The 11951-nt window shown below is 44.8% G+C and overlaps 1 protein-coding gene and 1 long non-coding RNA gene across 3 annotated transcripts; both read right to left on the reverse strand.

Moving 5' to 3' along the window:
* Nucleotides 1-14: 14 nt before the first annotated feature.
* slc2a12 (solute carrier family 2 member 12) lies at nucleotides 15-6472 on the reverse strand. 2 transcript variants are annotated; one of them, XM_040160190.2, is made up of 5 exons: nucleotides 6399-6472; nucleotides 5741-5829; nucleotides 2016-3296; nucleotides 1586-1708; nucleotides 15-1216 (listed from the first exon to the last, which is right to left on the reverse strand). In XM_040160190.2, exons 2-5 carry the CDS (start codon nucleotides 5817-5819, stop codon nucleotides 1080-1082), a joined length of 1620 nt encoding a protein of 539 aa, XP_040016124.2. In that variant the 5' UTR covers nucleotides 5820-5829; nucleotides 6399-6472; the 3' UTR covers nucleotides 15-1079. The 2 variants fall into 2 exon arrangements, with proteins under 2 accessions (XP_040016124.2, XP_040016123.2); XM_040160189.2 differs by having other exon boundaries at nucleotides 6317-6455.
* A 1403-nt stretch (nucleotides 6473-7875) lies between these two features.
* LOC144389378 (uncharacterized) lies at nucleotides 7876-11716 on the reverse strand. The gene is made up of 3 exons (XR_013453377.1): nucleotides 11518-11716; nucleotides 8164-10773; nucleotides 7876-8025 (listed from the first exon to the last, which is right to left on the reverse strand). It is a non-coding gene; the product is annotated as an uncharacterized LOC144389378 (long non-coding RNA).
* Nucleotides 11717-11951: the final 235 nt, after the last annotated feature.

An 11951-nucleotide genomic window follows, 5' to 3' on the forward strand; every position in this document is an offset into this window, starting at 1 on the left:
ACTTTAAACATAAAAAGATTTTAAAATGTGCAATTTTATTCATGAACATGTCCACTTAGAAGTAAATTGTTCCAGTAAACATCCCTCTTGTTAATCAAGTTTAATTTCAACAAACAAGACAATAAGTTTTCATACTTTTTTTTTGTTGCATTCCAGCTGTTAGACAATACATTCAACGTCACAACTGAATAGGAGTTTAGTATTCCTTTGCTTGACTGCTTGTTGGTTGGTTTGATTCATTACCATTTCTTTACGTGTAAAAAGGAAGAGACACCGTGTATCTGTCCCCTCGTAGCTTGTGGTGGACATCCTGTATGTGGACAGTGTGTCCCGCAGGCCTGTTAATGTCATTACGTCACATAGAGCAGCAGAATAGTGTCACGTACACGGACGTTTAAAGTGATCAGTGTCTCAATCGTGTTTTTCATCTTAGTCCAAAAGGCTGGCTTCGTTTTTTGACCCGTGAGGCTGCGAGAGGGAAAATGACCAAATGTCGTCCAGGCACAACATCTCTGGCGAAAAAAATCCAACCGCTAGTCTCTAGTTTGTAATCATGTCCAAATGGAAAACCCCTAAAAGGCTAGTGGTCAAATGTTGGCTTCATGCACAATGCGTTACTGGACCTGATACGATATAAATATATTCAATCCCTACGGTTTCCTTTTTTACTGCCGTTTAACAAGCGGAACCCTGAGAAATCCTCATTTTTGCTAATTCACACATTCCTCGCCATTATTTGATTATTTCCCATGAATGCAAAGTCCACCATCCATTCCCACTTGTATTTCCCCCATCACCCACATACAGCAAGTATAACGAGGACGTCAATATAGGAATCAGCAGGAAACCCTGTGGTGTGGGTGAGGTGCATAAAGTCTTAACAGTGCTTACACATTGTCCTTCTTGGCCCTCCTGCTCTCCGCTCTCCTTCGGGCGAGGTCTTCTGTTGTGGTCCGTCAAAAAAAACTAACTAACTAAAAACTCTGTGGACGTGCTTATCTGGCGCTCCTGCAGCAGTCCACTTCACAAATTTGACTCTTTTGACACTGACAACGTTAAGAATGCGTGGAAGCGGCGGTCTACTTCTCAGCCAGCTCTTTGGATATCTCCTCCAGCGTGCGACCTTTGGTGTCGGGGACGCAGAAGATGACGAACAGCAGGAGAACGAAGCTCATGGCGGCGTAGAGGAACATCATGTTGGCCACACCGATCTTTTCTAGAAAAAGAAAAAAAAACAGCAAAGAAAAGTGTCCTTAAACTGCCAATTGGAAATTGATCCTACGCTGTCTGCAGTGTTATGGCTCCACAACAGTGTGACTGACTACAACGGGCAAACAAGGTGAGACGGGGAAACAAGGTGAGACCCGCCTCTTCTACCGAGTAAACACAAAACAGGTTCTGCGGAAAATCTCTGGAGCCAATTATAGAGTTTGCTCTTTTTTTGCTTTTCTTAAAATATGAAAAAAATAAATTAAAGCTGGCAAATATTGTTGGCAAACAGAAGTGGATACTAGTCCTAGTGAATATTTGTTGTGGACAGGACTTCACTTGTGACTGGCACTGTAAAGCACACACACACACACACCTGTAGCTGTGAGGAAGGTCATGGAGATGAGCAGGTTGGTGGCCCAGTTCACAGCCGACACCACGGAAACTGCCCGGCCTCGGACTCCCATCGGAAATATCTCACTGAGAACCACGTAGACCACTGCAAAGACGATCAAAACACACACACACACACAATGTAAGTCAACATGGTTAATAAGGCACAAACACAAGCGACGTGATCCAGTAGAAGTTTCATGGGGAGTTGAAGGCTTCCCCCGTTTTATCTGTGCGACTGCATGTATGTGTATGTACGCATGATAACTAATGGTGCACTTTGCACACAGGGCACTCCTTGGCGTTCCCCTTTGATGACAATTGAGACTCGGGCAGCGTCAAACACGCCGTGCGCGCGTGTTTATGTGCACGAAGGATCGTGGGTGAGTGGAGCCGAATGATTGGCTGCTTACTTGGCCCGAGGCTTACGGAGAAGGCCGCCACGTACACCAGCAGGCTGATCAGTGACGCCCACTTCAGCAAGGAAGACCCTCGTCCCGACGCCCCCCCGACCCCGCCGTCCTCTCGGTCGGCGCGTAGCGACTCCTCGCTGTTCCACCGGTGGGGGGGGTCAGTGGCGAAGATGTCGCCGCTTCCCAGCTGCGCGGCGGTTTCGTTCAGGTCCCACGGCGCGTGCGTGCGGTTGGACCCGGTGTGACTCTTGCACAGGCTGCTGAGGTTAGTGTGGCTCTGCAGCGTCAGCGCGCCCAGCGCCACCAGCGACGTTCCCATGGCGACGGCGCCCCCGCACAGAAAGCTCCGGGGCCCCACGCTGTCCACCAGCAGCACGGCCGGGATGGTGCCGACCACCTTCACCACCCCAAAGCCCGTGGACGCCAAGGTGGCCGCGGCGTCGCTGTCGAAGCCCACGCTGCGCAGGAGCGGCGAGGCGTAGGAGAGGATGTTGGGCTGACCGGTGGCCTGCTGCAGGAACACCAAGGTCACGCCCGTGAGCAGCCGCGAGCGCAGGTTGGCCTTGGAGCTGAACAGCTCCCAGAAGCTGTGCTCAGATTCCTCCTTGAGTCCCGTCCGGATGTCCATGAGCTCCTTCTCCAAGTGCTCCTCAGTCCCGCCTCTCATCCTGGCCAGCACCACCCTGGCCTGCTGCACTTTGCCCCGGGTGACCAGGAAGCGGGGACTCGGCGGGAGGAAGACCAGCGCGGCCATCTGCAGCAGCGCCGGGGGGATTACCAGCCCAAACGTGTACGCCCAGCCGTTGGGCAGAGCGGCGAAGGCGTAGCTGCAGCTGAATCCCAGCATGACGCCCACGACCAGCATCAGCTCGTACAGCGTGACCAGCAGGCCCCTCCTCTCCCTCGGCGAGATCTCGGCGATGTACAGGCACGCCGCGGTCCCCGACAGCGACGTTCCCATGCCGACCACCACCCGGCCCAGCGTGAACGCGACGAGCGAGCTGGACGCCATGAGCACGACGCTCCCCCCGACCACCAGCGCCGCGCTGAGGAGCAGGGAGCAGCGGCGGCCGTAGCGGTCCAACACGGGACCCCCGGCCAGGCAGATGAGGAGGGCGCCGAGCAGGTGCGAGCTGACCAGCAGCTCTTGTTGGCGGCAGGTGAGGGAGAGGAGGCCCCGCAGCTGCAGCAGGACACCGGAGGTCAGGCCCATTTCGTAGCCCAGCATCAGGCCGCTCAGGGACGCCGCCCCGGCCGCTGCCAGCAGCAGCCAGCTGACACCTGGAGAGAGGGACAGAGGACCGGTCGCAGGGTAGGAGGTTAACAGCCGAACGACCAAAGTCCACCCCCGAGCACTCGTGGAATTTTGCTAAAAGTCTCCCATGTGTTGGAGGAAGGGTGGGAGATGTGGTTCGTGAGGCCCGGCAGTTGGTCGCATGAGTCTCCCGCGAGAACTTGAATCCTAAAATAGATGCGTCACGGCGTGTTTACGATCAAACGCGGTTGTCGTCGTTCTAGTTAGTTTATCTCCATTGTGATCATTACGGTTGGAGTGGCTTCGGAGGGAGGCGCGACGGGACGGCCCGTCAGTGTTGCTGACTTGGCAACTTTGTCGCTAAATTTAGCGACCTTTGGAGCTCGTGCTTCTTGCTGCTGATACATTAAAACAGTTGGCAACACATGGCGTTAGTTTTTTCGGTTGGCCACTTTCTAAACATGCTTACCGCTGCTGTTATCTCCAATGTTACAGAACCACTAATACGTTTTAATACACAGCATATATAGCCTACTATTCTATTCAGCAAGTGGCCTAATTAAAGTACATGAAAGGACTTGGTATTATCTTTCTAGTTAGACATTTGTCATATTACTTCGCAGCATGGAAGTCATGAGAGAGGTAGGGAGCATCAGCTGCAGACATGTTTTACTTCGTGCAGATCCAGCAGGGTTATCGAGGTGCAGAACTGACCTGGCACTAAGACCTAAGACCTCATTGGAGTCCGGCCAACAAGTGAACCATTTGTTCTGTCAGGTGATTAACGCGAGTAGTGCTCTTGTTTACGGCCGGTAAGGTCATGCAATGGATGGCATGATGTGTCGCAGGTCCCAGGTTAACAGTGTGGCAATCTCCTCAAAACGAGGGATTTCAGTCAGAAAACGCTACAAGTGCAAATATAATATTATATTTATTAAGTGTCATAGCAAAGAAACTCCACTAACAAACCATCAGCCAAGGAAATTTCATTAAAATAAGAATCTAAATTGTTCGTCAGCATGAATTCGGGAGGGAGGGAACGTGGTGAAACGTTACTTAACTTTAAAAAAAAAGTAATAAATATTGTAACTACTTTGGAACAACAGTAGGTCATCACTTTTAGAAGGGTCACAGCTTTTCTCCCCCAACCACGAAGTCCCTTTAGAAGTGCTGATTGTGTGGAATTAGAGGTCAGAAGTTACAAAGAAGAATGCAAAGGCAATCTTGTAAGTCATTGTGTGAGTGTGTGTGAGTGTGTGTGTGTGTGCGCGAGGTTTAAGCAGACACGCTTTATCTTGAACGAATCACTGTGAGCTTACAGACATTCCTTATCATTAGAGAGATATGACAACAGATCTGAATGAATTAACACTGATGAGCTTACAATGTGTACCTAGCAAAGCAACTAATAACTGTTAATATGCACGACCTTTGATATTTATACGTGGTAAACTTAATAACGGATCCGACTTGTTTTTCTACAAAGTACAGCTTTGAATAGAAGACACTACACTTTATTGAATAGAAGATATTACACCTTAATAACGGTTATTGTTGGAACCCATTTTTAAAATTGGCTGTCTACTTAATGTAACTACAATTATCTTCTATCTAATCACGCAAGTGAGACCTTTTTTCATTTAGTTTTAATGTGATTCTTCTGAAAGAAAAACAGAGATGCAGCTGCAAACTGCAGGGTCCTATATGTGCTTTGACCCTTGTACTGCATCGCCCTCTCACTCAGTTTTACATAACAGACATTATGAATTACTATTTTACATGTTAGACTGTCCTCACTTGTTGGTCTTGGGTCTTTCAGCTACTGTTGTTACATTTCTGTTTGGGGTTTATTTTGGAAACATTAAACACTATACGAGCATCTTGCAATGGGATCTAATCGAACCAGCGGCGTAAAATGGCAAATTCCCCACTTTCTAGTCTCCGTTACTCAGATTGCTGGTATCAAAATGTAGTACCACTACTATATTATGTTAATAAACAAAAGTTAATTTGTGATCTACATTTTCGGCACACAAAAAGCTTTATCCAGAATTTTTTGTCCTTGCAAACTATGCTCTGATTCATCTTCATTTCCAGTCCCGGTGTCCATGAGCACTGTTTGTCCCACGCGCGAGAATGATCTAGTTTGTGATTAATGCATGTGACATTTTGGTATAACGCCAGCAAAGTTAATGTGACACCGGCATGTAATCATCATCATCATCAACAACAACATTGGGCGTTTAGAATGAATCAGTGTCTGGTTTACTGATTTATCTGCATGTCTTTGTGTTGCAAAATCCAGCGTGGGACTTTTTTAGTCCAAATTCCATATTTAAGGGAGGGACGTAAGGCGTGAGCAATTTGTATCAGATAGATCAGATTTGTATCAGATATATATATATATATATATATATATATATATATATATATATATATATATATATCATGCATACCCTAATATCTGTACCTGTGCTTCTTTGTTGCTCCACTGTCTGGGTCTCAGAGGGGTTGGAGGTCAAGTTCTTGGTCTCACTGGTGGGATCCATTGTCAACCACCTCGAACAGAAGACATTAAACAAAAACAGAAGAAATACACCATGAAACCATCGCACTCAACGGCCATGTTCACATGCACACACAGGTGTAGGACAATCAGTTCCTAGAAAGAGGTTGGAATACTCTCATACTAGTAGGCATGATTATACTCTACTATATATATATTTGTATATAAAACAAATACATCATATTTATTTAATTCAAAATAACTTGAACAAGTCTGCAAAACGCTGCTCTCTGCTAAGTTATATGTTTGCATCTTATGACTGACGCTTGCAAGTGAGACTTATAGATGTCCTCATGTCCAGGACATGAGCGGAATGTCGCACGGTCCTTCTGTTGAGACCACCAAGGAAAACACAGGGTGTTAATAAGCGAAATAAAGCAGAACCCTCTTACATAATGACGTGGGGCTTCACGTGAAACGCTCTCTTCGTAAAGAGTTCACGTTTAGGCTACGCGTTAGCAATGGTGACACTTTGCCTACCTGACGAGCCAGCGGTGTCTCTGTTGCTTAAAATTTGTGTAAACGAGTCATTCGGTTTCTTCAGAGAACTTTCGGGCATTACCTCTATTCCCAACTCGTCTTTCTCTCGTGTTGGCGCACGCACGCAACTTGTTTTGTCAAATTACTTGTTTAGCCCCGCCCGCGTCCGCACGAACCACCAATGAGCAACGAGGATTCGGTTTGGGAACGCCCACCACAGATCCTTATTGGTTGTGACGCGAAAATCAGACACAATGTATAGTTTCATGCATTTGTAATGCAACAGTGTTGCCACGTTACAGTATAACGATGATTAACAGTGGGAAGCGTGACGTTCTCTGTGGTGTTTTCACAGTTTAGCTTTAGGAGTATGAAGCGTTTGGCTCTGAGCGTCAGATTAGAGTGCGACAATAATGTTCTTCCTCTCATACCTCATGTGAAAAACAAATGGGTGATCGCCTGCGCTTTTGCTCGGCTCCCACGTCAGCTGCAGGATTAAGCTGTCACACCCGTCCTGCAGCCTCACAGGTGACTGAATGTACCCTAATGTTCATGCTTGGCACTCCTTTGCGTTGGTGTATTTTCATATTTTTGACATGACTTGTAGGGACCTGTTCTTGATCCGTTTTTGAATCCGTGGTTTACTTTACCAAAGCCAAGTGTGCGTTAAATGATTAACCAGGATTGACTAAGAGACCAAGATGACTATGGGTAGCCTATATGTTGAATACTGGTCTTTAATATGTTAGGAATTAGTCACATGATTAATATTATATAACTATGTGACAGTGTACCTTGGCAAATGGCCCCATGCAGACTACTTTCTTAGCTGTGCTTAAACATCTGTGAATGGAGTGTCTCAACGGGACAATAACTATTTTTCCTTTTTATTCTTGATTTTAAGGCACTCAAAGATTACTCACTTAGCATGAATTGGCAACATAATCAGCAGACATACGTATTGATGGTCTAAAGGTCAGACTTGATTTGAAGCAGACCCTTTAAGTTAAGGCTTAACCTTGGTGTAAAAACACTATTGGTCAAGGAAACATCAAGTATATGTTGTAAGAAATAGCATTAAAATAATAATGTTGTTATACTCTCATTTAATTCTACACTGTTCCATAAGAAATGTCAAAAACATGTGAAAGTTACAATTAAATAAATATAACTATAAATAAATAGTACACAGTAAAATCGCCAGTGTTAACACAACACTTAAAGAGTCCATTTTAACACTACCTCAGTGAACATATGGTCCCTATCTACAGAGTGTTAAATTTTACTCTGGTAAGAGTTAAAATTTTACACTAGGTGCAGTGTAGTGTAATAATATTAACTCTAAGAAGTGTCAATCAAGTTTTACACTATGTAAGAAGTAACACCCATAGTGTTATTCACATGTAACACTAAAGAGTTATAAAAGAAATAACCTTTCCAGTGTTAAACCTACTTTACACTATGTTGATTATGAAATCACTCCAAAGAGTGTTGATTTTTAACCAACTCCTACCAGTGTTTCATATCTATGCAGGGGGAAAAACACACAGACAATTGTATCCATACTGTAATACATATTTATTCCAAGTAAACATGAAATATTGGCATCAAAAGTAAACCTAAAACATGTAAAGCTCACATCTTATCACAGTGGCAAAGATCTTGGTTGGTGCTGGATGACAGGAATGTTTTGATCAACATGATGGTATCTGCAAAGACAGCAAACTGAAATCAACATTATGATCTACAACCCCATACAAGCTGACAACCTGAAAATACCCTATTTCAGCTTTAAAAATCACAAACACAACTACATTTTCGGTCAAGTACATCAACTTATTACTTACCACCAGAGCATCACAGTACATTAAAGAACAACCTGAAAGAAAAAAGGAAAATATACATAATAAGTAACTACGTAGACCCCTCCGCCGTAGCCTGACGTGCACCTCCGAAAAAATCTAACTGCGAGTCGAGTTGACGTGGACCGCAAGTGCTGTGATTGGTCCGCTCAGAACGTAATTTGCGGCAGTTGCTGACATTCGAAAGTATCGAAAGTGCACTTGCTCGTCCAGGTCCCTCAGTGGGTGAACCAGTGTTGTAAATTCAAGTCTTCTCCGTAGCCTGCGCTTCAATATGAGATTCGGCTCACCAAGGATTCGGCACCCGCAGAAACACACAGCCACACCCGCCTAGCGGCATGGGGGGGAACTGCAGAGCAACGGAGAACTTGCTCAATGACGGGGTTACGCCGCCGCCGTAACGTGGAAGCATAAATTAAGCTTACAGCAGCTACAGCCATAGACATAAAGAATATACATCGACCGCTGCTGCCTAGTGGTGCTGACGAGCCGCGGGGCCGCCAGCTTGGACCGGTCACCCGCTCCACTCTGTGCCAGCTGGCGCAACGAAGTGTCAGCGCATCACTCGCTGAATACAAAAGCGGATGTTCACGGGATTTTGTAGGCATGACACCGAAAACATGATTCGGCGTATTTTAATATTCATAGTAGGCGTAACAGTAATAATATTCTGGTATATAATATAATATAATAAAAAATATTTGTTTGCGCCTCAGCAGCCAATGCAGCGTCTACTCTTTATATGTCTATGGCTACAGTAGCAGCTAACGTGAACCGAGCCTCTCGGAGCCGTGGCTCCGTTCACGTTAACTGGGTCGACTCGGTGCATTCCGCCGTCTGCCGGTGAACTAGCGGGTCCTATGAGCACGTCCGCATGTCCGCGACATGTCCCGCTATGCTCGACCAAATTGTGACGTGACGCTAAAGCGATTTGCTCCGGCTCAAATAGAAATAATAAATATGACTGCTTCAACGAATTTTTGTCGTCATCTTACTGAAATAAATGTGCAAGCATGACACATAACACACCACGACAGCTCGTCCTCGCTGACATTAACGTTACCTCGTGTCGTTTTTGTTCAGTTTGGTGTTGCGAGGTCAGACATGTGGCTGCTACATTTAAGCTAACCACCCACCCGATAATCACGTTAGCCATTTGAAATTCGGTATTTGAAGACACGTACCCAACATTGACTAGTGTGGTGAATGAATACGTCCCTTTATTCTTATACAGATTCTACTGGAATGAAGAAAAACAACGGGAATAGTTTATAGTAGAAAGACTTACCACAGTATTTCGATGCGAGGAAGATGGCGATGCCAGAATCCACATTCTCAGTTTGACCGGGAAAGTTGGTGGGCGGGGCTCTCCAGAGTATTTTTTGTGATACTCTGGAAGGTATCTTGCTCTAATCAGTGTTGAATCAGGGCCTGAGAGAGTCAATAACACTGACAGAGTAAAACCTCTGTAAACGATTATTTTCACCAACACTGGAAGTTTTCTGGTTCAATTTTACTCTGTCCATTGTTGGAAGAACTCCGGAAGAATTAAAATAGTTTGACACTGCCTTTTTGACACTGGCAAATTTACTGTGTACATCATTTTATAAATATTTACTATTTTACCTATTCTAAATCACACTGTAGTTTGATAATTACTTGAAATAAGAAATATTTTATGAAGATGTTATGAAGGGATTGTAGTGTATTTTGTAAAAAATATCCACGGAATCCCATTAAATAGACACATATTGTAACGCCTCGAACAGCAAATAGTTAAGTTATAGTACACTATCTTGGAAAATATTCCATAAAAAAAGTCATATTTATCAATTTTGAAGACAAAAAAGTAATTGTAATGTATGTCCTGCACCTGCAATCAGATGACCACGAGCAACAGGGACACCTGTGTGTGACAAGGAGGGTCCTCACAATGGCGTGTCATTAAAAATATGCAAAAAGTCATGGAAATGTGCATTGTGAAAACTATCATGAAAAAGTCATAGTAATGTATGTTGTAAGAACAAGTTCATACTTTTGTGTATATATATATATATATACACAAATCACAAAAAAGTCTGATGTCACGAGAGGCGCCGCCGCTCTCTCCGGGGTAGTTCAAATAGTGCGAGGACACCGGGTTCAAAATGTAAACAAAAGGTTTTAATTTACGTCCTTCAGATTAAACAGTCAAAACAGGGGGTAACTCAGGCTTCGGTCGATCGTCGCCGGTAAAACTTAACTAATGTCTTGACCTTGGAGGGGAAACGGAAATCCACTTCTTTAAGGAGAAAACACCGTCCTCCCGGTCTCTCCTGCCCCCCGGGAATCCTTCTGTCTTGGCCTGCTCTTCTGCAGCGGGCCCAATCTGCAGCTCGTCTCTTCCCCCCTCAACGGTGTGTCTTCCGCCCTTATGAAGGCCTCCCGGTCGTCATACCCTGATGGGTTTCAGGTGTGAGGGGAATGCGCTGAGTTTGAGGGTGGAGTTCCTAACTCCACCAGCAGGTGGAGCCATAGTAGTTACAGCCATCGCCGGTGAACGTAATCTCCCTTCCCAGACCCAGCCTCTCGTGACAACACAAGTCATATTACACTCTGTTGGACAATATGTTTTTAAAAAAGTAGTATTATATATTGTGAAATATGTCATTAAAAAGTCATGGTATTTTTTGTCATAGTTACTAACGGGAAGAAAATAGGTCCTCCAGAAACTTTCAAACATAGGAAAAGTTCCTTCTATTGTCTCGTATTAAAGATTATAAATTATTGAGGATCAAAGCTTCAGTTGCTTGAACAAAATGACTCGTCTGTCATGTCATGTGTTGTCTGAGGAAATAAATAAGAGGAACTGCTTAACCTCATCAGTTCCAGACCGGGCCAGCAGATGATGCTGCACGACTACTGCTGCAGGAATAGAGCATCTTTGGCCCTATACAGTTTTACTAAACTGGGACTATTGTACAGAGGTGCCGATAATATCATACTGTAGTATTTTGATCAATCGCAAAATGTCAAACACTGTGACCAACAACATTTTGCTTAGCAGCTTTAAAAATACATGCATTTTTTGGCATACCATATTTTCTTACTTATTTTCCATCACATTTTTTGGCCTGGTAATGTTTTAAAGGAGTTTGTTGGAGTTAAACTCATTATTCAATTCCAACACTGTGCTTGTAATCAAAATCCTTGTGGCCATTATACCCCCCCCCCCCCCCCCCATCTGGTAGACATGCAAAGTCCTGTTTAAATCCAGCCCAACAGACACAACTAACCATGCGCACAAGCTTTAGCTCCAGTAAAAAGGTTTGCGTCACACTCTGCGTTCTTACCACTTACTTAGTTTACATCATTCCCACTTGACTCATCGTTGCAGCTTTAGCTTCAGCTTCGTGCAGCCGACGCTCCTCTGGCCCGATGTGACTCGGCTCTGGTTCATCAATGTGCTTTGACCTGGAGTTGCGTTATCATTCCAGCTGCGGCCAGCTGATAGTTTCCCCGTGAAGTGATCCCTCCACGTAAACACACACATAGAGACACTTGGACGTCACAATGATCGTTGTGTAAAGCTGCTGACGCATGTAGGCGGGGGGGTAAAGTCCGTTTCACGCTCATGACACGTTTGCCGGTGGCCTGTAGCTAAAGCTCTTTCCAACCAGGAGTAGTAAATGTTAACTAGGTCTACATGTTTTGGTTTACTCTTTAACTTGGAAAGGTGTTGACCTGCTTATTTTCCATGGACTCTGTTGCAATGCCAAGACATTTAGTCAAAA

The sequence above is a fragment of the Gasterosteus aculeatus genome, chromosome 18 (genome assembly GCF_964276395.1).
Source record: "Gasterosteus aculeatus chromosome 18, fGasAcu3.hap1.1, whole genome shotgun sequence".
Lineage (NCBI taxonomy): Eukaryota > Metazoa > Chordata > Actinopteri > Perciformes > Gasterosteidae > Gasterosteus > Gasterosteus aculeatus.

Excerpts from the sequence above, each read along its gene's own strand:
- slc2a12 (XM_040160190.2), bottom strand. The coding sequence starts at position 5,819 with ATGGATCCCACCAGTGAGACCAAGAACTTGACCTCCAACCCCTCTGAG. Across the intron at positions 3,297-5,740 it reads GGAGCAACAAAGAAGCACAG|GTGTCAGCTGGCTGCTGCTG; the intron begins GTACAGATATTA and ends CCCTCTCTCCAG. Across the intron at positions 1,709-2,015 it reads CTCCGTAAGCCTCGGGCCAA|TGGTCTACGTGGTTCTCAGT; the intron begins GTAAGCAGCCAA and ends TCGTCTTTGCAG.